The following is a 26,074-nucleotide window of genomic DNA, read 5'->3' on the forward strand; positions in this document are numbered from 1 at the left end:
CAGATGAACCAGTCTGCAAGGCAGAAATAGAGGCACAGATGTAGAGAACAAACCTATGGACATCAAGGTGGGAAAACAGGGTGGGGGGAGGATGGTGGTGGTGGTGGGATGAATTGGGAGATTGGGATTGACATATATACACTAATATGTATAAAATCGATAACAAATAAGTTGCTGTATAAAAAAAATTAAATTAAATTAAAAAAAGAAAGGATAGCAATTTTAATATGATAAAATAAAATTAAAGGCATAAATTAATTTTTTTAATTAATTTATTTTTTGGCTGCGTTGGGTCTTCATTGTCACACGCAGGCTTCCTCTAGTTGCAGAGAGTGGGGGCTACTCTTCGTTTCGGTAAGCAGGCTTCTCATCACAGTGGCTTCTCTTGTTGCAGAGCATGAGCTCTAGGCACGTGGGCTTCTGTAGCTGTGGCTCATGGGCTATAGAGCGCAGGCTCAGTAGTTGTGGAGCACAGGTTTAGTTGCTCTGTGGGATGTGAGATCTTCCCAGATCAGAGCTTGAACCCGTGTCCCCTGCATTGGCAGGCGGATTCTTAACCCCTGCACCACCAGGGAAGTCCCTAAAGGCATAAATTTATGAGACAAAGAGAAACCCTTCATAAAAGAAAGATATTAAGATGATAAAATAATTATAAAAAGATACACACCTAAAAATATAACCTCAAAATAGTTAAAACAAGAATGGCAGAACTATGAAGACAAATCTGTACAACTATTGTAATTAGAAAGCTAAACTCTATTATATATTGGGTTAAAATGAGAGACTTATTTCTCTTTGATAGGTCAAATAAATGAAAAATAAGAAAATATATTAAAGTTTTGGTTTATATGATCTATAATCTTGAATACAATGGTGGCAGTGGTGAAGAGAGTGAGCTTTAAAATGGGTAGAAAAAACTATTTCTTCCAAACAAATGTAATGTTCATATATACTAGGTCATCAAGGAAGCCTCATCAAGTCAAACTATGCTATCTAACTTTAATGCTGTATAGTTTGGAATCTGTACTAAAGTACTGTACATGTTTGAAAAGAATTACAAACTACTAAATTCTCTTTGGATTGAAGAGGGCATTTTTACAGGGATTAAAAATACTTTGATCTGAACAGCAATAAATACCATGTTAAAATTTGTGGGGTACAGCTAAAGTAGTACTATGAGATAAATTCATAGCTTTAAGTATATTTATTAGAAAACAATAAATATTGAAAATAAGCCAAATGAGCTAAAAAATGAGAATAAAAGTCAATGAAATAGAGAATAGCAATCTAAAAACAATAACAAAAAAAATTAAAGCTAAAAGCTGACTCTGAAAGGACCATTTAAGATGCATAAAATTGATTAGTAAAAAGAGTAAGATGCAAATAAGATAGAGAGTGAAGAAGGAGATATTATGACTGTCACAACATATTCCTAAAAATAATAAAATAGTATTATTAACTATATGCTAATAATTTAGAAAACTTAGACAAAATGGATAAATACTTGGAAAAATAAAGAATACCAAATTTCGCAAAATAATTGAATAAACCAATATGCATTAAAGAGAGTAATAAGCAAGTTCTTTTGCTGAACAAACCAGTCATAATAAAAATTATATGTTTAATTCCCTCTCATCAGACTATGTTTTAAAAAACATATATTTGTAAATAGATTTCCCCATTAAAGTATTTATTTTTGTTCTTCTTCCTATGGGACCAACTATAGCTCACATGAGAGCTCTGGGGGAGAAATTCTTAATAAAATAAATTTGGGGTTCAAATACAAATTTTAACATGTGTGAGATATAATGCATGTGTCTGACACTTAATAAAACTCTGTAAATTTTGTAAAAAAAAAAAAAAGATATTTAAATAGTAATAAAAGACACCCTCTCCTTCTTCACCAGAACTTCAAACTCAGTTTTACAAGAGAGTATTAATGAGCTTTCATGCAACAGATAATCCTTACCTTACAAAGCTGTTGCAAAAAAATAGAAAAAAGAAAAAGACTCCTTAATTCACTTTATATTGATCTGGTTGGTATAACCATAATTCAGCAAATTATAGTTCTGTTTGGTTTACGAGTTTTAATGCAAAAATCTTAAATGAAATACTAACTTACTGAATCCAACAGTCTATTAAAAATAATGTAACATGATCAAGTTAAGCAATGCAAGGATGGTATAATATTAGAAATTTAATTAATGTAATTTACCTCTATAATGGAATGAAGATTAAAGGAATGTGATTATCTCAGTAGATACAGAAACAAATCATTTAATAAATTTCCAAACACTTCCAATAAAAACTAAAATAGCCTTCTTAAAGGCTGCAACAAACATTGTGCTTAAATGGGGAAATTTCTAAGCATTTCATATAATATGGGAACAACATAAGAATGCCCACCTTCATGGCTAGTATTTAATGTATACTGGAGGTCCTAGCCAACCAAGTAAACATAGAAAATAAATAAAATGTGTAACTGATGAAAGGGAGGAGAACAAAATTCTAACATTTATAGCTGACAAAATCATTTACATGGAATTTACAATCTAATTTACAATAGAATCAACAGATAAACCAGTAGATCTAATCAGAGCATAAACAGTTTGCTACTGCCGTAGTCTACAGGGAACTCTACTCAGTGCTCTGTGGTGACCTAAATAGGAAGGAAATCCAAAAAAGAGGGGATATATGTATACATACATATAGCTGATTCACTTCGCTGTACAGCTGAAACTAACACAACACTGTAAAGCAACTATACCCCAATTAAAAAAAAAAATAAAGGGAAACCTCAAAAGAAAAAAAAGAAATGTAATAAAACATACGACTTAAATTTATAACAACTAAAAATAGTTAGCAATTAAACTAACAGAATATACAAGACTTCTGTAATGAAAATTTATGATTGAATTAAAGACCAAAAAAGATGGCCTGACAAAATAGATGTAGCATGTTTATGCATGGGAAAACATCACAAGAATATCAGTTCTCCCCTAATTACTCTACAAATTCATTGCAACTTTACACAAAATTCCAGGAAGATGTTTTGAGAAACTTATTTATTCTAAAATGTATGTGGAGGAATCAAGGTCCACAAACAGCTAAATTGGTATTAAAAAATAAGAGAGAGTGCTTATCCTACCAGACAATTAAAAGCCAGAGTATTAGAACAGTTGTGATATAAAGGAGACGCCATAAGTCAGAGGGGGGAAAATGAATTATTAAGCGGGTTGAAATCAGAAAACCACTTAAATATATATGGAAAAATACAAAGCTGGATTCTTACCTCTCACCATGAACAAAGGTTAACCCCAGATTCATCATTTATTCAATAAATATTTATTGAGCATCTACTATGGGTGAAGGACTTTTCTAGACGCTGGATATATGCCAGTGAAAAAGGCAAAAGTCCTTGCCATCTTTAAAACCCTAACTGCAGAGGGTAAAAGTATAAAGCCAGTAGAAGAAAATGTAGGATAATTTTTTTTTCACGATCTTGGAGTGGGGAAGGGCTTGTAAAACAAGGATCAAAAAGCACAAAGCTTAAGGCAAAAAAGCACTTAATGGGCTTGATTAATAAATAATTAAATCTGAGTACATTTTCTGACCCACCCATATAATCCAGAGGAAGTCTTTTACACTTCCATAAAGAGACTTGCTCAAGGTTGCTCATCACAGTAGCAGGAAGTTGGAACCAACTTAGATATCTCCATCTCTAGAGGGAAGCAAAATGTGGTGGATGCACGCTGTGGAATACCATGCATCAGTTAGAGGCACTGGGTTAGATGTACACTCAACAATATGGAATAGAACTAAGCATACTATTGAGTGAAGAAAAGTAATAACAGAATTGGAGCAATAGCACCATATCATGCACGTAAATGTAAAAGATCTATAGTCACAACCAATTCTGTATATTCTACAAGGGTGCACACATACCAAGGGCATGTATCAAATAGTACAGAGCTGGTTCCATTGAAATGGGAATTAGGGATGAAGGGAAGAAAGATGAAATAAAACAATAGTCTTGTACGGGTTGATGGTGGTAAGGAGTTATGAAGAAAGGAATGGGATTAACTCTACTCTCCATACCTAAGTCACTTGGACCACAGCAGAGGGAGGACTGTTTGAATGTAGGATAGCTGCAGTGGGTTCAGAGTTCTTTCTTAGATTTGGCTAAAACTGCCCTCCTATAAACACCCAGCCATTGGTCTGAGTTCTGCTGTCTGGCATTGTACCCAGTGAATCTTCACGCTCTTTCACGGAACAGCACTTCGAACACTTGAAACGACTGCTTTAGTTTATCAAGTCCTCCCTCATCCAGTCCCACATACTCAGAACTTTCAGCTGTTCTTCACATGACCTGTTCAGGGTCTTCTAAATTTCAGGGAACTATAGCATGACATCCACATTAGCTATTAAATGTGGCTTGCTCGTTTGAAAAATATGCTGAAAACCCAGTGGGGACCAAGCATCATGTAAGGTGCTATGCACAGATGCTCAGAAAAAAGGAGATCACTTCTATGAGAGTTATAACTGAAAGGTCTTGAATTCATAGTCACGTTCTACTGGATTTCAAAATGTATAAAGCTCAAACAAATCTCTGCTATCCAGAATAAGTGGCCACATTTTATGTATATTGATTTATTCAGTCATTTATTTAAGAAATATTCACTGAATATATTTTCTGTGCCAAGGATCGCTGCAGGCTCTGACAACTGGAACATGCTTCTTTGTACCATGGAGAAAGAATCAAAGACCCAGGACCCTGGAGAGCAGGTTTGCTTCTGGTGTCCTTTACTGAACCAACCCGAAGGATTTGGCTCCCTCAGCTCTCTGAATATGGCTACAGTGCACTTTTTCTCTACTATGGTTTGCTGTGACCCAAAAGTCAGAACGGCTCATGCTTTGGGGTTCCAGCCACAATGTCTGTTCATGTTTCCTAGAAATCTAAGTTCCTCTCTTTAATAACTTTAAAAGGTAAGGCTAGTGGGGTGAAATGAATCACTACGGTTTGAAGATGGGCGATAGAATGGGCATAGAATTTGGTACATTCCACACTAATCAGGTCTTAATTTAAAATGTGAACTAGCAGAAAAATTCAAAGGGCCTTAGAACCAATGCGACAAACCCTTCAGGAATGAGCTTCTAGTCAGTAATGTCTCTGAATGGGGCACAGCTCTGTGCCCCATGCATTTCTACGTGCTGTGGAGGGTTCAGGGAAGATCCAACCATGCTTTAAAACCTCGTTGGGAACAGGAACCACACCTTCAGAATCCCCGCACATACCACAATGCAAAACCACATCCCTGCTGCTGAAGTGGTTAGTGCATAAATGAAATCAGGCAGAATCAGATAGGAAGAGTCTCCAGGGCAATATTTGGCAGGGATCAAGGTTAGAAAGAAGGTGAGTAGCCCAGGCGGGAGGGAGAAGGGTGCATGAGTGGGTCAGGGCTCCCACCATGACCAAGACCAGCACAGGCAGGTGCAGGGAATGCACTGGCTGTTTTGGGAGGGCTGGGATCCTAATCTCTTGCGGATGCTCTATGCATGTCCATCACTCCAGGGCTCCCCAACTCCACTGGACATAACCAGGCTCAGCAGAGAGGCTGGGGCATTGTGTACCCTTCTGCTTAGCCACTTGTTTTATAGATGAAAAAACGAGAAAGAAGAAGAGGTTTGTCTGCAGTCACAGAGCCAGGACTGGAACTCAGGCTCCTAACTAGCAGCCAGCGCTCTCTCTTCTCTCCCCTCTGGTCACGTGGTTGAAAGGGGGACGTCAACTGCGATGTAGTGGTGGCACCTTTAACAAGTCAAGGAGAATAGGTTCAGGCTGTCCTATTGCAAGAAAGAAGAGTGAGAGGGGAGAAGGGGTTTCGAAGCTGCTCAAGGTGTATGCATGGGAGGGAGGGCAGGGGGAGTGATTTCTCTGAGACTGGTGGACAGAACATCTTCAGTCACTCACACCAGGAGAGTCTAAATTGTCCCCTAGAGTTTGGCCTTGCAGACCTACACCTACAGGAGAAGCAGGGTCGTTGGTGAGAGCTATCACCCCATCTCTTCTATAAGTGCTTTGTCCAGTCTCCTTATCTTCAAGGCAAGACATCCACATAATCGCTGTTACTGTTCCCTGGGGGAAAAAAAGCAGAAGACCAGCCATGAGGCTCAACACCCAGGAGTCACACTGACCAACACCACTCAAGCGAAAGACTTCTCCCCAGGCAGAGGGTGATCTTGATGCCACATCCAAGTGACATCTTCAAGGGCTGGGGTACCACAGGGAGCTCTGCTGGCAAAATAGGGGGTCTGTTTGTAAGTCAAACATCAGAGTTTCCAGGACCAGATGCCTCCACTCACCAGGAGAACACCTGTGCCTCCCTCAGAGTGAGAACACCTAAGGCTTGTTCTAAGGAGGCCAAGGGAAAAGGAGGAGGAAGATGAGCTAATGGGAGGAAGTTCCCACTTTGGTAGCTGAGGATTTGGGAGCTTGCTCTGTCAAGGCTGACCAAGCATGGACAACTGGTATGGCGAGACTCTCGCCCAGTTCTTGGGGACGAACTCTAAAGGGTTCCCCTGTTGGAATTTGTGGTTATTTTTATCATTGCTGAGACAAATACTACCACCACCCCAAGCATCCTGAGCAACTCATCTGGGTTTGCCTGAGGACTGCAGCACAGGTACATCCCTGGGTTTCTACTCTGCCCCCTTTTATTCTTCTTTTCTGTAAGTTACGGTAGAAAATGGCCGTGGGACTACATCTGCAGCTGAACCTATAGGAAGCGGGTCTGCATGGGTCGCTTCTCCTCTGGGTGCACACTCCTCTACGTGGGGTAAGGGGGACAGAGAAAATGGTAGAGGAGGGTTTTGTGGGATTTTTTCCATAATTAAAAAGCCACGCTTAGTCTTGTTGGGGAGGTGAGAAGTTTGCTCTGGCAGTCTAAAGGGAAACTTTGCTATAGACAGAGTACAATGGGTGTGGGGTGATTGCAGGCTCCCCAGAACTCTCTGTCCTCCGCCGTTCTCCCTAGCTAGCACTTCTGCTCCCATCCCCATCACCTACCCACTGATGACTGAAATCCCTTTCTTGGGGCTATCACCACACATCCCACCTTGAGAAGACAGGGTTAAACTGTAAATGTCTCAGGAAGTCTGAGTTAAATTCGAAATATGTTGTAATGGACAGATACTAGATGCTCTTCTGAGAGCAGACTTCAAGGGGTGTAAGCAAGAGTAGCTGCTTGGGATATGATCTGGATTCTCTGCACTCAGATTTACTGACCATCTCTCCTTTTCCACCGTGGCTTAATAACTTTTGGGGTGTATCTGAAATAATTACTCCCCTAACACTATATAAATGAATGCTTAGCAAATATTGAGCAAAATGTAACAGGATGAGGCTTGGGAAGAGGGTTGAAGCAATTTTCTGGTTTGAAAATTCTGCTTGTTGGTCATCTATTCCCAAACCTGTGTTGTGTGCACAAGGTCACAGAATGAGTTTGAAGTCAGCTCTCGGAGAGTGCTCAGGAACCACCCTTGCTCCCCGGGCTGTCCAAGCACAGAGAGAGAGCTCTATGTGTTTGCCACCTCCAGGAGCTCGAAGGCACCACTCCGCAACAAAATGGAAAGTGTTCTTCATAGAATGAAGCTTTTCAGAGCTAACATCATAGAAAGGGACAATTATCTGCATTGGTTCTGCAAAGTAGGCCAGTGGTGGAAATGGGACTAAGGTTCCTGTCTGGCACCCATGTGAAAGTTATTTATCATAAATACCATCTAGTTTTATCTTTGATCTTCTCCATCTCAGGCAGGGACGGGTTCTCTTTATTGGCCTTAAAAGGTGAACCACCAGCCCTTGATTTGGTTTTTCAAACTTGGAGATCAATTCCTCTAGGTTTGGAAAGATCTGTCTTTGAGCGCCTTCCACGGTCTGCAAAAATGCAAGGAGATCACTCATCATCGTGCAATTGTGTGTGAAAGATGACACTTCTCAAAACAGTGGTTTTCAGGGCTGCCTCTGAGCGGTGAATTGAAAACAGGTGGCCGACACTTCTTGTGTGGGAGCTCACACCGTACGCAATACCCAGAAACCCTCCTTTTTAAAACGAAATTCTGACTTGAGCTACTCTGAGTAAAGAAGATTAACAATCAAAGGTCCCCACCTTAGTCTGCAGTATCGAATGAGCTCCCATTCTTGGCAATTTGGGGACAGTTCTTGTAGGTACCCTGTGGAGGGTACCCCTCTAAGGGCTTATGTCAGAGTGTAGGGGACTAATACGGGAGGACTTCTGATGGGAAATGCAAAATATGCAACTTACGTACTTGATGAATTCAGACTCTCCATGAGAGGAAAACAAGACCAAAAAGTCCCGATTTAAATTGAAAATGGGAATGTCAACATGACTCAGGTAAACTGTGAATAGTTGTTTTCTCTTTACCACCTACAAGCCAAGTACAATTTTCTAATATAATCTTATAGAAATAATTTAAAAACACAAGAGCTTTCTTGGCTCTTATGTATTTGATTTTCTTAATGATCCCTGTGGTTCTCTTAGGACCACGGTGTTGGTCTACAGAGGGGTGTGGACAGGAAGGCTCTGTGACCTGGGGTGTGGTTAACCTCCGTGACAGAGATGCAGGCTGACATGGAAGTCAGCTCTACGAAAGGCTGTCACTTCAGCCCAAGGCAGCATCCAGCACAGGCCCTGGTACAGAGCTGCTCCTCAATGAAATGCCCCTCTGTGTCTGTTATAACTGATATGGATGCCTCTCTGTTTTGTTCAGACAAGAGACAAAATGGGGTATTAAGGAATTATCCAGAATTTCCCAAAATATGCACAAGAAAGAAATAAATGTTTTAAAATATGTTGCTTTGAAAGCTGCAAAAATATTTTTTAAATTTCCATATATAACCTTCACCCATACCCCAAATGTTAACATTTTATTGTATTTGCCTTTCATTCTCTCTCTTTCTAAATATATATGTGTATGTATATATGTATACATATATGTATTCTTTTTTAAAAAAAAATTATGAGAGTAAGTTGCTGACATGATATCCCTTTGACCCTAAATACTTCGTATTTCCTAAAAAGCAAGAACATTACATATCCACACTAAAATGAGGAAATTAATCGTTTTTTTTTTTTTTCAGCTACATTTGTAACTAAATGAACAGACTTGACCAAAGGCAGTTTAGAATATCAATGGCCATTATAGGGAACGTTTTTATTTTTAACATCTTTATTGGAGTATAATTGCTTTACAGTGGTGTGCTAGTTTCTGCTTTATAACAAAGTGAATCAACTATACATATACATATATCCCCATATCTCCTCCCTTTTGTGTGTACCTCTCACCCTCCCTATAAGGAAATTAATCTTGATGCAATACTATTACTAATCTACAGACCTTATGCAGAGTTTGTCAGTTGCCTCAATAATGTCCTTTGTGGCAAAAGAAAAATTACATATATGTGTGTGTGTGTGTGTCTGGGGATCATTGTATATTCTAATCTCTTTCAGATAGTCACAATGAACGTTAGCATATTGAAGATTCTGAGAAATCCTGCAGTAAAAAAATCTGCTTAAGCTTTATGCAAGTGTTTCAGAAAGATTATTTCAGGAGTCTATGTCAGTAATTAAAGATTCAATGACATTTATTATACTCTATTTCCTACCAGAGAAGTAACTTCAAAAGAAAAAAGGTTTTTCTGCTTAGCTCTCAGTAAACCAGAAACATTAAAGAAATCCCTAAATTGCCAGTTGACTGATGCTCCCCTTTGCATTTTCACACAGCTATGGTGTCCCCAAATGTTGACTTCCTAAACATTCGGACCTCTCCCCACCTTCCCTTTCCACCCATCCTGTTCATTGTTTAGTCTTATAATTTGACAGTAGTCTTATATGGAGTTCAGGCTGGTATATTTGACCCCTGGAGGAACTTTGTGCCTCTACACTTTTGAACAACAGGCTTGTTTTTCTTGAAAATGGAACCCAACTCTAGTGCATTCCTATTTCTCTCAAAGAAAGACAAGGTTAACTACTGATCTGATTCTAACTCTGCACGCTGCTTCCCTGTTTAGAATGCCTCTTCATGGTGTCTCAGGTTCAAGAGATGTTCTCAGGTTTTTCTCCCCCCAGCTTGTGTTGTTTTTGTTATAGGAGTTTTTGTATGTTCTTACCTGTATATTGTAATACCCATGTTTCTCTTTGAAGATTCGGTATGTGTAGACCAAATTTTTAAACCTGTGGAAAGATGACTGTGTGAATCACAATGTTCTTATATGCAAATCCAGGTAACATCTACCACTGTATTTTGTGTGCAATGCCTTTGTCAATCTTGGATCCCAAAAAGAAACTGATCATTTTCAGGCCTTCTCATCTGTGGGAATTTGAAAGAGAGGTTTTAAAATGGAGACCTTTATTCTAAGGTGGAAGTCTGGGCTGTAGCAAAGAGAATAAGGAGAGAAATTTTACAGTTTCTATTGTCTTGGTATTTCTCTCTAGTTTTTTCACTTAGCCCTAAGTTGATACAACATACAAAACACCATCAAACCATTCCTGTGTTGTTTATTAAGTGACAGGTCATTGACCTCATTAGAGATAGTTAATGTAACTAAAATAGAGAAGGTTGGGAATTTTGTGCAAGGAAGTGATGTATTGCGCTGTTGTGCCTCACTGGAACAGGAGCCACTGGGTAAGTAATCTAACTAGAATTTAGATAACAGACTCAATCGAGCAATTGCCAAAACAGGAAATAGCATACATTACCATATTTCTTCAATTCCAAGATGTTATCAATTTAATAATAGCTTTTGAGGAGAAAAATGCATGCATTAAATGTCTCTATCAACTGTTAACCATGTTCTGATTCCAAAGAAATATTAAAATGTAAAAAATGAGGATCAAAAACATTGACATGAAGTTCAAATTATCTGACTGATCGCTCCTCACCCCTTCACTTGCACCCATGCCAAAGAATCAGATGACCCATCTTTTGACTGAATTAGGAAGGCAGATAGCTATAGCTTTAAGGTACAGGAGACTTCATCACTGATTGTCTGGCGGCTTTGACAATTGACTTCAAATCCCAATCCTTTTTGTGGGGTTTCCTGAGGCCAGAAGAAGCTAGTGGGTGTCTTTAAATCACATGACAAGCAACAAAAAGTTTTTACATGAATCCTTGTCTATATGTGACAAATTAAAGTATTCCACAGTCTGGGATGAGGTCTCACAAGTGTCTTTTCACAGAAGTATTATTCAAATAGGGATCCAAACAAGGTCCATACATTGCTTTTGGTTGCTCACATGGTTTCTTGAAACTCAACTATCATATAGCCTAAGTTAAATTCTTAAATAAATGACTTTATTTTTAATTATACTGTTGTATTATCAGCCTAAGAAAATCTTTACTAGAGGAGTTTGAAAGAATAAAACAAATGGAGGTTCTATATTAATTAATCCAAAAGCCATATACTTCAAGTTAGAAAGAGGGACATTGCTCAAATATAGCCTTATTCTTTGCAAAGTATTTTTCATGAAATAAGCCACATTGCAGTGATGCTTTACAAGAAATTGATTTACTGAATTTGTGATACCTATATGCATTTATTTTGGAATGTTTACCCCAAAAAATGCTGTAAGAGATTACAGAGCAGTGAGATTAGTATCTACTTTATACAACTGCAATATTACTGGGTCAACATAAAGACTTATTGTAATGCCTCCTATTCTAATTATTATTTTATAGATGCCACTTATAAAACTTTTAAAAGATACATGATTTTTCAATGTGCATTTACACTCAAGGCAGTTATAAAGACCATGCTTCCCCTGGGCCTTCTGCCCCTGTCACCACGGTGACGAGGGAGCCCCTCTTTATCCCCCAGCACTCACAGTCTTGCCTCCACCCTCTGCCTGGAATCCACTGGGTTAATCTCATCATGCCCTTTATCCCTGTTTGTTAGTCATTGCAAGAACCCCAGTCTCTCAGGATATCTTTTCTCCTGTTTTCTAATCCTACAAAGCTCTGTACAGCCTGTATTGTGTCCTCTCCCTAGCTCCTGAAATCCTTCCATGTGTTCTCTAGCACTCAAGGTCTGCCATCACCGAAGTCTCCTATGTCTTCAACCTATTCTCTAATCACCCCTGTCACCTTCTCACTCTAAGGGAAACCTGGCTCTGTCCCACGGACACTGCTTCCCCGGGACCCCACTAAAAGGCTGGCCTGGAGGGGAGGCCCGTGCTCTTGCTTTTGCAGCTCTTCAGTGTTGTTTCCCATCTCCAAACCCTCAGCTTTGAGCTTCAAGTAGATTATATCACCTCCTACCCAATCAAGATGTCACTATGCTGACAGCTCCTCAGCTCTGGGTTACTGTGACTCATGTCTCCAGGATTTAGCTCCTAGCTCACTGTCACTGTCTTCAGTACTATTCCTGACTAAATTGTTGGCAATTTCAATTCACATGTAGATTATCCTTTAACATCCCAATTTCTCAGTTCCTCGAATTCCTCTCCTTCGATAATCTTGTCTTCCACCTACATCGCCCTCTCACTCCCATGTTCATAACCAGGATTGGCTACATAATTTGTGGGGCCCATAGAAAAAATGAAAATTTAACGCCCCTCTTAAAAAATTATTAGGGATTTTGAGATGGTGACAGCAGAACAGGAAACCAAGTGCAGGGCCCTCTGAGTGTAGGGCCCTGGGTGGCTGCATAAGGTTGCACGCCACGAAGCCAGCCCCACTCATAACTTTGACCTTGTAATTGCCAATATGGGCAACCCTCTCATAATGTGAATTTCATGCATCCCACTCTCTTTCTCCTGCCTCCTGTCTTTCCAGATCCCTTCCCCAACATTCCCTTGACCCCATAGACTTTCCAATACATTGATCTTACCACTTTTCAGCGTTCTCACTCACATGTCTTCACTCCCTTCTTTACCCAGTTTAGATTGCTTGTCAACCATTACAATCACTCCCTTCAACTCCTTTATCATCTTTCACTTTATTTCCTTAATTAGCAGAATCCTGACCAAGCCCAAATCTCTACAGCTGTATGTGGCTGGGAGACACAGCCATGTTCACTGTTCTGTCTTTAAATGAATGACCACAAACCTCAAGTGGGCTCTTAATGCCTCCAGGTGATCATTTATTTTCCTATTCTCCTCAACAATGATTCTACACCATTTCCTTTCTTCTTAAACCTTCAATGTCTCATTCTTAACTGATGATTTCACCAAAAAGATTAAAACAATCAGAAGAGAATCTCCAGATTCCCACCACCATAATAGCATAATAGCATCTACACGCATAGACTCTCTCTTTATTACCGTAGTTGAACTTTGCATGCTGCTCTGCAAAGCTAATCCCTCTTATTTCCACTGGTTGCCATCTGCTTTCATCTATTCAAGGACATAATTCTAGCAATTTTTCCTCTCTCTCTGATGTCATTATTATTCTTTACACAACAGCCAGGGTGCTCCTTTTAAAAACTGTGAGTCAGATCATGTCACTCCTCTGCATAAAAATCTGGTCTAGTCAATTTTGAAAAAGAAAAAGAAAACCGGTGTGTGTGTGTTTGTGTGTGTGTGTGTGTGTGTCTGTGTGTATGTGTGTGTGTGTCTGTGTGCACGCGGTGGGGTGCTTCTGTCTTAACAAGTCTTAAGTCTTCTTATAAAGCTGTAATTAAGATAGTGAGAGTGAAGTACGTCAGAAAGAGAAAAACAAGTACTGTATGCTAACGCATGTATATGGAAGCTAAAAAAACCCAGTACTGATGAACCTAGTGGCAGGGCAGGAATAAAGATGCAGACATAGAGAATGGACTTGAGGACGTGGGGAGGGGGGAAGGGAAGTTGGGGCAAAGTGAGAGTAGCATTGACATATATACACTACTAAATGTAAAATAGATAGCCAGGGGACCTTCAAGATGGCGGAGGAGTAAGATGTGGATATCACCTTCCTCCCCACAAATACAACAAAAATACATCTACATGTGGAACAGCTCCTACAGAGCACCTACTGGACGCTGGCAGAAGACCTCCGACTTCCCAAAAGGCAAGAAAATCCCCACATACCTGTGTAGGGCAAAAGAAAAAAGAAAAAACAGAGATAAAAGAATAAGGATGGGAGGGAGCTGTGAAGTAGGAAAAGTTTCCACACACTAGGAAGCCCCTTCACTGGTGGAGACAGGGGGTGGGCGGTGGCGGGAAGCTTCGGAGCCACGGAGGAGAGCAAAGGAACAAGGGTGCAGAGGGCAAAGCGGAGAGCTTCCCGCACAGAGGATCAGAGCCGACCAGCACTCACCAGCCTGAGAGGCTTGTCTGCTCACCTGCTGGGGCAGGTGGGGGCTGGGAGCTGAGACTCGGGCTTCAGAGGTGAGATCCCAGGGAGAGGACTGGGGTTGGCTGCATGAACACAGCCTGAAGGGGGCTAGTGCACCACAGCTAGCCAGGAGAGAGTCTGGGAAAAAGTCTGGACCTGCCTAAGAGGCAAGAGACCATTGTTTCAGGGTGTGCGAGGAGAGGGGATTCCTTCACTGTCTGCCCACAGAAGTCAGAGCACTGCCTAAATGAGCTCCAGAGATGGGCGTGAGCTGCAACTATCAGCTCGGACCCCAGAGACGGGAATGAAATGCTAACGCTGCTGCTGCAGCCACCAAGAAGCCTGTGTGCAAGCACAGTTCACTATCCACACCCCCCCCCCCCCCGGGAGCCTGTGCAACACAATTGCCAGAGTCCTGTGATCCAGGGGCTCGTTCCCCGGGAGAACACATGGTGCACCTCAGGCTGTTGCAATGTCACACCAGCCTTTGCCACTGCAGGCTCGCCCCACATTCCAATTATAACTACCGTACCCTTCCCTCCCCCCGGCCTGAGTGAGCAAGAGCCCCCTAATCAGCCTCTGCTTTAACCCTGTACTCTCTGGGTGGGAACAGATGCCTGAGGGCGACCTACATGCAGAGGTGGGGCTAAAACCAAAGCTGAACCCCAGGAGCTGTGTGAACAAAGAAGAGAAAGGGAAATTTCTCCCAGCAGCCTCAGGAGCAGTGGATTAAATCCCCACAATCAACTTAATGTACCCTGCATCTGTGGAATGCCTGAATAGACAATGAATCGTCCCAAAATTGAGGCGGTGGACTTTGGAAGAAACTGTGGGGTATGGGGTTGGCTGTCTGCAACTAATTTGTTTCTGATTTTTATTTTTATCTTAGTATAGTTTTTAGCGCTTGTTATCGTGGGTGGATTTGTTTATTGGATTGGTTGCTCTTTTCTTTTTTAAAAATTATTATTTAAAAATTTTTTTATTTTAATAATTTTTAAATTTATTATTATTTTTCCTTCTTTTTTTCTCTCTTTTCTTCTGAGCCATGTGGCTGACAGGGTTTTGGTGCTCTGGCCTGGTGTCAGGCCTGAGCCTCTGAGGTGGGAGAGCCAAGTTCAGGACATTGGGCAACCAGAGACCTCCTGCCCATCGGTGAGAGCTCTCCTAGAAATCTCCATCTCAACGTTAACACCCAGCTCCACCTAATGGCCAGCAAGCTCCAGTGCTGGACGTCCCATGCCAAACAACTAGCAGGACAGGAACACAACCCCACCCACTGGCAGAGAGGCTGCCTAAAATCATACTAAGTTCACAGACAACCCAAAAGACACCACTGGACATGGCCCTGCCCACCAGAAAGACAAGATCCAGCCCCACCCACTAGAACACAGGCACCAGTCCCCTCCACCAGGAAGCCTACACAACCCACTGAACCAACCTCACCCACTGGGGGCAGACACCAAAAACAACAGGAATTACGAACATGCAGGCTGAGAAAAGGAGACCCTAAACACAGTAAGTTAAACAAAATGAGAAGACAGAAAAATATGCAGCAGATGAAGGAGCAAGGTAAAAACCCACCAGACCAAACAAATGAAGAGGAAATAGGCAGTTATCTGAAAAAGAATTCAGAGTAATGATAGTAAAGATGATCCAAAATCTTAGAAATGGAAAGGAGAAAATACAAGAAACGTTTAACAAGGACCTAGAAGAACTAAAGAGCAAAGAAACAGTGATGAACAACACAATAAATGAAATTAAAAATTCTCTGGAAGGAATGAATAACAGAATAACTGAAGAAGAAGAACGGATAAGTGACCTGGAAGATAAAATACTGAAAATAACTACCACAAGGCAGAATAAAGAAAAAAAGAATGAAAAGAATTGAGGACAGTCTCAGAGACCTCTTGGACTGCGTTAAATGTACGAACATTCAAATTACAGAAGTCCCAGAAGAAGAAGAGAGAAAGAAAGAGTCTGAGAAAATATTTAAGGAGATTATAGTTGAAAACTTCCCTAACATGGGACAGGAAATAGTCAATCAAGTACAGGAAGTGCAGAGAGTCTCATACAGGATAAATCCAAGGAGAAAAACGCCAAGACACATATTAATCAAACTATCAAAAATTAAATACAAAGAAAAAACATTAAAAGCAGCAAGGGAAAAGCAACAAATAACATACAAGGGAATCCCCATAAGGTTAACAGCTGATCTTTCAGCAGAAACTGCAAGCCAGAAGGGACTGGCAGGACATATTTAAAGTGATGAAAGGGAAAAACCTACAACCAAGATTACTCTACCCAGCAGGGTCTCATTCAGATTCGATGGAGAAACTAAAACCTTTACGGACAAGCAAAAGTTAAGAGAATTCAACACCACCAGACCAGCTTTGCATCAAATGTTAAAGGAATTTCTCTAGGCAGGAAACACAAGAGAAGGAAAAGACCTACAAAAACAAACCCAAAACAATTAAGAAAATGGTAATAGGAAAGTACATATCGATAATTACCTTAAATGTAAATGGATTAAATGCTCCAACCAAAAGACATAGACTGGATGAATGTACACAAGAACAAGACCCATATATATGCTGTCTACAAGAGACCCACTTCAGACCTAGAGACTCATACAGACTGAAAGTGAGGGGATGGAAAAAGATATTCCATGCCAATGGAAATCAAAAGAAAGCTGGAGTAGCAATTCTCATATCAGACAAAATAGACTTTAAATAAAGACTATTACAAGAGACAAAGAAGGACACTACATAATGATCAAGGGATCGATCCAAGAAGAATATATAACAATTGTAAATATTTATGCACCCAACATAGGAGTGCCTCAGTACATAAGGCAAATGCTAACAGCCATAAAAGGGGAACTCAACAGTAACACAATAATAATAGGGGACTTTAACACCCCACTTCCACCAATGGACAGATCATCCAAAATGAAAATAAATAAGGAAACACAAGCTTTAAATGACACGTTGAACAAGATGTACTTAATTGATATTTATAGGACATTCTATCCAAAACAACAGAATACACTTTCTTCTCAAGTGCTCATGGAACATTCTCCAGGATAGATCATATCTTGGGTCACAAATCAAGCCTCGGTAAATTGAAGAAAATTGAAATTGTATCAAGTATCTTTTCCAACCACAATGCTATGAGACTAGATATCAATTACAGGAAAATAAACTGTAAAAATTACAAACATATGGAGGCTAAACAGTACACTACTAAATAAGAGAGTATTTTTATCAAGAGATCACTAAAGAAATCAAAGAGTAAAAAAGAAAATACCTAGAAACAAATGACAATGAAAACACGATGACCCAAAACCTATGGGATGCAGCAAAAGCAGTTCTAAGAGGGAAGTTTATAGCAATACAATCCTACCTTAAGAAACAAGAAAAATCTCAAATAAACAACCTAACCTTACACCTAAAGCAATTAGAGAAAGCAGAACAAAAAACCCCCAAAGTTAGCAGAAGGAAAGAAATCATAAAGATCAGATAAAAAAATAAATGAAAAAGGAATGAAGGGCACAATAGCAAAGATCAATAAAACTAAAAGCTGGTTCTTTGAGAAGATAAACAAAATTGATAACCCATTAGTCAGACTCATCAAGAAAAAAAGGGAGAAAACTCATCAACAGAATTAGAAATGAAAAAGGAGAAGTAACAACTGACACTGCAGAAATACAAAGGATCATGAGAGATTACTACAAGAAACTCTATGCCAATAAAATGGACAACCTGGAAGAAATGGACAAATTCTTAGAAAAGCACAATGTTCTGTGACTGAACCAGGAAGAAATAGAAAATATAAACAGACCAATCACAAGCACTGAAATTGAAACTGTGATTAAAATCTTCCAACAAACAAAAGCCCAGGACCAGATAACTTCACAGGTGAATTCTATCAAACATTTAGAGAAGAGCTAACACCTATCCTTCTCAAACTCTTCCAATTTATAGCGGAGGGAGGAACACTCCCAAACTCATTCTATGAGGCCACCATCACCCTGATACCAAAACCAGACAAAGATGTCACAAAAAAAGAAAACTATCAGCACTGATGAACATAGATGCAAAAATCCTCAACAAAATACTAACAAACAGAATCCAACAGCACATTAAAAGGATCATACGTCATGATCAAGTGGGATTTATCCCAGGGATGCAAGGATTCTTCAATATATGCAAATCAATCAACGTGATACACCATATCAACAAATTGAAGATAAAAAACATATGATCATCTCAATAGATGCAGAAAAAGCTTTTGACAAATTTCAACACCAATTTATAATAAACACTCTCCAGAAAAGGGGCATAGAGGGAACCTACCTCAACATAATATAGGCCATATATGACAAACCTACAGCCAACATTGTTCTCAATGGTGAAAAAGAGAAACCATTTCCTCTAAGATCAGGAAAAAGACAAGGTTCCTCACTCTCACTGCTATTATTCAACATAGTTTTGGAATTTTTAGCCACAGCATTCAGAGAAGAAAAAGATTTAAAAGGAATCCAAATTGGAAAAGAAGAAGTAAAACTGTCACTGTTTGCAGATGACATGATACTATACATAGAGAATCCTAAAAATGCCACCATAAAACTGCTAGAGCTAATCAATGAATTTGGTAAAGTAGCAGGAGACAAAATTAATGTACAGAAGTCTCTTGCATTCTTATACATTAACAACGAAAGATCAGAAAAAGAAATTAAGGAAACAGTCCCCTTTACTATTGCAACAAAAAGAATAAAATACCTAGGAAAAAACCTACCTAAGGAGACAAAAGACCTGTATGCATAAAACTATAAGACACTGATGAAAGAAATTAAAGATGATACAGAGAGATATACCATGTTCTTGGATTGGAAGAATCAACATTGTGAAAATGACGATACTACCCAAAGCAATCTACAGATTCAATGCAATCCCTATCAAACTACCAATGGAATTTTTCACAGAACTAGAACAAAAAATTTCACAACTTGTATGGAAACACAGAAGACCCCGAATTACCAAAACAATCTTGAGAAAGAAAAATGGAGCTGGAGGAATCAGACTCCCTGACTTCAGACTATACTACAAAGCTACAGTAATCAAGATAGTATGGTACTGGCACAAAAATAGAAATATAGATCAATGCAACAGGATAGAAAGCCAAGAGATAAAACCACACACATATGGTCACCTTTACTTTGATAAAGGAGGCAAGAATATACAATGGAGAAAAGACAACCTCTTCAATAATTTGTGCTGGGAAAACTGGACAGCTACATGTAAAAGAATGAAATTAGAATATTTCCTAACATCATATACAAAAATAAACTCCAAATGGATTAAAGACCTAAATGTAAGGCCAGACACTATCAAACTCTTAGAGGAAAACATAGGCAGAACACTCTATGACATAAATCACAACAAGATCCTTTTTGACCCACCTCCTAGAGAAATACAAATAAAAACAAAAATAAACAAATGGGACCTAATGAAACTTAAAAGCTTTTGCACAGCAAAGGAAACCATAAACAACATGAAAAGACAACCCTCAGAATGGGAGAAAATATTTGCAAATGAAGCAACTGACAAAGGATTAATCTCCAAAATATACAAGCAGCTCATGCAGCTCAATATGAAAAAAACAAACAACCCAATCCAAAAATGGGCAGAAGACCTAAATAGACATTTTGTCAAAGAAGATATACAGATTGCCAACAAACACATGAAAGGATGCGCAGCATCACTAATCTTTAGAGAAATGCAAATCAAAACTACAATGAGGTATCACCTCACACAGGTCAGAATGGCCATCATCAAAAAATCTACGAACAATAAATGCTGGAGAGGGTGTGGAGAAAAGGGAACCTTCTTACGCTACTGATGGGAATGTAAATTGATATAGCCACTATGGAGAACAGTATGGAGGTTCCTTAAAAAACTAAAAATAGAACTACCATATGACCCAGCAATCCCACTACTGGGCATATACCCTGAGAAAGCCATAATTCAAAAAGAGTCATGTACCAAAATGTTCACTGAAGCACTATTTACAATAGCCAGGACATGGAAGCAACCTAAGTGTCCATCAACAGATGAATGGATAAGGAAGATGTGGCACATATATACAATAGAATATGACTCAGCCATGAAAAGAAACAAAATTGAGTTATTTGTAGTGAGGTGGGTGGACCTAGAGTCTGTCATACAGAGTGAAGTAAGTCAGAAAGAGAAAAACAAATACTGTATGCTAACACATATATATGGAATCTAAAAAAAAAAAAAAACGAATAGGAATAACGACACAGATGTAGAGAGTGGACTTGAAGACACGGGGAGGGAGAAGGGTAAGCTGGGATGAAGTGAGAGAGTAGCACTGACATATATACATTACCAAATGTAAAATAGCTAGCTAGTGGGAAGCAGTTGTATCCCACAGGGAGATCAGCTGGGTGCTTTGTGACCACCTAGAGGGGTGGGATAGGGCGGCTGGGAGGGAGGCTCAAGAGGGAGGGGATATGGGGATATATGTATGCATATGGCTGATTCACTTTGTTGTATAACAGAAACTAACACAGCATTGTGAAGCAATTATACTCCAATAAAGATGTATTAAAAAAAAAAAGATAGTGAGGAACTGTCTCTGGAGTCAAGAAGACATAAATGGACTAAAATAGCCTAGGAACAGACCCATATATGTATAAAAACTTGACGTAGGACAGAGCTGGCATAGCAGATGAATGAGAAGGGGATAGACTGTTTTTAAATGGTAATGGTAACGTTTTCATGTGTAAACAAATAAAATTGGATTCTTGCTTCTCACTCTAATTGAAGATCCAATTATGAAAAAACAAAACACTAAGCTTGGGAGAAATGTAAGTGACCAACTTAATGACCTTGAGTTAAGGAAGGAGTTCTTAAATCACAAAAAGTACAAGCCAAAAGATAAGATTAATAAACTCACTATATTAAAATTGAAACTTCTATTTATCAAAATATACTATTAACAAAGTGAAGAAGTCCGCAAATTGGGAGAAGATAATTGCAACCCTAATATATTGATAAAATGAGAACATTAACGTACAATAAGAAAAAGACAAGTACAATGGCCAATAAACATATGAAAAGGTGCTTCACTTCACTAACAATCAGGGAAACAGAAATGAAACCACATTAGATATAATTTCATACCAGATTGACAATGATGTAAGAGTTAACTAATTCAAAATATTGGCTGTGATTTGGAGCTATACAAGGTTTTATATACTACTAATTGGGGTCTAATTAGATACTAATATCTTGGAGAACAATTTGGCAAAATTTAGTAAAGTTGAAATGTGTATAATCCATGAGCCCAAGTGTCTACTCTTTCAGATTGGCACTATTGAAACAAAACTGACAATGCCAATATTTTATTACTTATTACAAAGCAAAGATCAGTGAAACTATGTATTTATTACATTTAAATATACTTTAAACATAAGTATATTATAAAGTACAAATAAAAGTGTAAATTAGTGAAAAGTACATATTTTCTAATATGAACTATTATTAGATTAACTTAATCAAAATACAGTATTCAAAAATAACACATACTCTATAAAACTTACTAAATTATAATTAATAATGAAAGTTTAAAGTAAAATAGCTTTTTTAGTGCAATTTTGAGATTAAAGATAAAAGAACAAGGGAGGGAGGGATGAAGGGAGGGAGAGGGAGGAAGGCAGGAAGGGAGGGGTATCAGTGGTGTCTTCATTGAGTTCTGAGGGGTTTTGGTGCAAATTTTTCCATCTGCTGGAAAAGCTCTATCTGTTTACACTAGTTGGGAAATGCTAAAGATGTAAGAATAGGCTAAGTAAATCTTTTCCTATGATTTGTTGATCTTCAACAAACATCTCTTGTTCTGCAACTTTGAAAAAAATCTATTATGAACATTTTGGCTCTTTGTGGGAGCTGATATCTCTTTACTGAAAACAAGCTACAGAGTTTGTTATTTAAGCCTTTAGTAATCACAGTGGTTAACTTTCTAGATACCAGATGCTTACTGACTGCTCTGAAACAGCCTTTATCCAAACACAAAAGCAAAACAATTAAACAGATAAAAAGGGCCCACCACTAAGTATTTATTATTTTTGCCAACAACCTCACCTCTTTTGAAGTACACTATTTTGTGGTAAAGGCTATGTTTAAATTCTCTAATAATTCTCTTTTAGAGTGGTTTTACTTTTTTCAATATTCAAGAAAATTTTTAGATTTTTCAAAAAACAGACCTAAAATGAATATAGTCTTAAAATTTGTATCCCTGATTTTCCCCCTGTGCTTTTAAGAGGATGGAATGGGGGATGGGGTGACTTCAGGCTGATTCTCATGGGGAGAGAAGAGGAATGATGGGTAGATGGGGTTTAATCGGTGTATGTATTCCTGTCTTAACAGGTCTCAAGTGATAATCAATATCACAATAACCTCACTATCTACATACTACATACCACGATAACCAGCCACATGCCACCTCTGCCATCCAGGCTTTGCTCAAAGACTTGGCGGAGAAAGGCAGCTGAATTGATTCAAGGCACCTAGGGCTTCAGGTAAGGCACCCTGGGGTGGGGCATTCCATCAGGGGGAAAGGAGGGGAACCTTTGGAAAAAGTTGTCCATTACTATCGAAACATACTTATCATACCGAATTTTAATTATCCATTTCCTCATCTGTAGTTCATACTCGGGCCAGAATCATGTCTGCTTTGTTCACTCTAGCACCATTGCCAATCTTACAATACATTCTCAATAACTGTTTGCTGAGTTGCATTGAATTATCTTAATAAGAAATGTGCCAAGTGTGTATGAAAAATCTTACCAAGAGACATAAATGAACAAAATAAAAGGAGGTGGAATGTTTTTGAATGAAAAGACTGACTACTGTGAAAATATGAACACTTATCAAATTATATTTTAATTTGTATTTCTACCTCCAACCTGCCCCTGAACTCCAGACTCATTTTTTCTACCTAACATTAACTACTTAACGTTAACTACTTAACATCTCCTCTTGGATGTTAGATATTTCAAACTTAACGTGTCCAGAACAGTGTCTCCTACATACGAACAAGTTCCGTACTGAGAGCGCGTTCATAAGTCCAATTTGTTCGTAAGTCCAATTTGTTCATAAGTCCAACAAAGTTAGCCTAGGTACCCAACTAACACAATCGGCTATATAGTACTGTACTGTAATAAGTTTATAATACTTTTCACACAAATAATACATAACAAGCAAACAAACAAAACTTTTTAATCTTACAGTACAGTACCTTGAAAAGTACAGTAGTACAGTACAATTGCTGGCTTCCAGGGGCTGGCATCGAGTGAACAGGCAAGAAGAGTTACTGACTGGAGGAGGGAGAGGAGGTGGGAGTTGGTAGAGTTGAAGGATCATCAGCAATAGGAGATGGAGGGCAAGCTGCAGTTTCACTCATGCCTGACGTTGATGGCACAGGTTCTGGTTCCTTGCTGGATTCAATTCTATCTACCCTCTTGAGAAAAACGATCCAATGATGTCTGGGTAGCTCTTTTTTTTTCACCATAGACGACACGATGGCACTGGATTGCATTCTGAATGGCTGCTGCAACCTTCGTGTACCATTCTACGTTCAGGTCCTATGCCTCAAACTAACTGTGCCTCCTCAAATAAAGAAAATCCCCTTGCCATTTTCTGTGTCGTGAATCTCTTCTTAGCAGTACCACCTACATCACCACTGCTTTTATGCTTGCTACCAGACATCCTGGGCTTGAAATAAAGATACTGTACTACTGTACTCTATACAGTACTGTAGAGTAAAGTACACAAAAGCACAACCACTTGTAGAGGATGCACGCAAGTGGCAAGGTACGTCAGACATGTGAACTAACTTACATGATTGGACATGCCAACGCACGTTTGTATCTTTGAAAGTTCACAACTTGAAGGTTCGTATGTAGGGGACTTACTGTACCAGTATATACATGTGCCGGATATTTTCTGTATCTCCAGATCCTCTTTCTAACTTTCCCCACTCTGCTCTGTGCTCTGACCTCTATGGGCTCCCTTGCTCTCAGGTCTCTGATTGGGTTCAGTCAGTGGGAGACACATATATAGAGTATACACCGAAATGGATGTTAGAATGTTAAACCAAGAAGGATAAAGTAGCTGATTTACTTTGTTATACAGCAGAAATTAACACACCATTGTAAAGCAACTATACTCCAATAAAGATGTTTAAAAAAAAAGAGTATATACAGAAATGGATATTAGGATGTTAAACCAAGAAAGATAAAATAGAAGATTTGTTGGCTGAATTCATAAATAAAGGCACACTCACCCAGGATTTGGAATTAATGTGTTAGCTCATGCACTGGGGAGTGACATAAACATTCTGCTAGACTGGTTAATTGAAGCATGGATTTAATGATGGCTCACATTCAATAGAGATCAAAATGCCTAAACTTCCCTGGAATTCTATAGAGAAAGGAATCTGAAGACTCAGGAAGATGGGAATATTATAATAAATCTATTAATGCAAACTGTCTAGTTATTCCTCACCCCCCTTCAGGTGTCTGAAGGTCAGCACCTTCATGATGAACTAAAAAATAAATTGTGAGGAGAGAACCAGCATCTTTGAAAACTGTATCTCTGTGCTGTAAGCTGGAGCTGACAGTGGGGAATCCTGAAATGGTTGGGCGCCCTGATTTCAGTGGAAATAATGGGATCAAGGAATAGTAGAGGTTAGGTGTTAGCACTCAATGAGAGACAAAGACGGCACAATTATCATAAGCCAGAGGGATGTAACAGTGTAAGAGCAATTTGCTGTACAGGGATCTGTGGTGATGTTTAATTGATTCACTGGATTCCAAAGCATAGAATGATGGGCAGCCTAAAGTTCTGTTGGATATAAAGTAAACAGAGAACTTCTAGGTCTTGTGGCACAACACTGACTTGAGTCACAGAGTAGGGATTCTTGGATGTCTTACCCAATTTACAGGTTTAATCCAGTTGACAGACTCAGATCCCTTTCATTGAGAGGGGTGTTGGGTTTCTGGATTCCTTTAAGGAAGGAATGTGACCACACATCCCCAGGCCTTTTCCAGAAGAACATACAACATTTACTAGGGGCACTGTGTACTGGGAAAAGGAAAAATACCCAATATTTTTTAGGGTTATTTGATACTGGCGCTGAACTGACGCTAATTTTTGGAGACTCAAATATTCCCATGGTCCAGCAGTCAGAGGTAGAACTCATGGGAGTCAGGTGATAGAAGAAATCTTGGCCCGAGTCTACTTCAAGTGGGTCCAATGGGACTACGGGACCATCCTATGGTTATTTCCCCAGTTCCAGAATGCACTTACACACTTAGGAATTGTCAAAATCTTTTCATTGGTTCTTTGAATCATAGAATGAGGACTATTGTAGTGGAAAGGACAAAGCAGAAGCTCCTATAACTGGTTTCATCTGCCAAGACAGTAAACTAAAGCAATTTCACATCCCTGGAAGAGATTTCTATACTAAGGGCACCATCAAATCATGAAATGTACGGTGTGTTGATTCCTACCACATTGTCATTTAACTGACCTATTGGCCAGTACAAACACCAGATATATCTTGAAGAATGACTATGGATTATTACAACCTTAATCAAAGGTTATTGTATTTTCAACTGCAGTTCCAGATGTGCATATTTTTGTGGATAAAATAATCA

General features: G+C 39.1%; 1 protein-coding gene across 1 annotated transcript in view; it reads right to left on the reverse strand.

Annotated features, from left to right (window-relative positions):
* Window positions 1-6,098: 6,098 nt before the first annotated feature.
* The window catches only part of SH2D1B (SH2 domain containing 1B), a 31,325-nt gene continuing 11,349 nt past the window's right edge, over window positions 6,099-26,074 (reverse strand). Inside the window, exons 2-4 of the mRNA XM_007171680.2 lie at window positions 10,187-10,250; window positions 7,777-7,933; window positions 6,099-6,136 (exon numbers count right to left, since the gene is read on the reverse strand). Of these exons, the coding sequence (XP_007171742.1) occupies window positions 6,099-6,136; window positions 7,777-7,933; window positions 10,187-10,250 (259 nt within the window). The remainder of the gene's footprint in view (window positions 6,137-7,776; window positions 7,934-10,186; window positions 10,251-26,074) is intronic.

The sequence above is a fragment of the Balaenoptera acutorostrata genome, chromosome 1 (genome assembly GCF_949987535.1).
Source record: "Balaenoptera acutorostrata chromosome 1, mBalAcu1.1, whole genome shotgun sequence".
In the NCBI taxonomy this organism is placed as follows: domain Eukaryota; kingdom Metazoa; phylum Chordata; class Mammalia; order Artiodactyla; family Balaenopteridae; genus Balaenoptera; species Balaenoptera acutorostrata.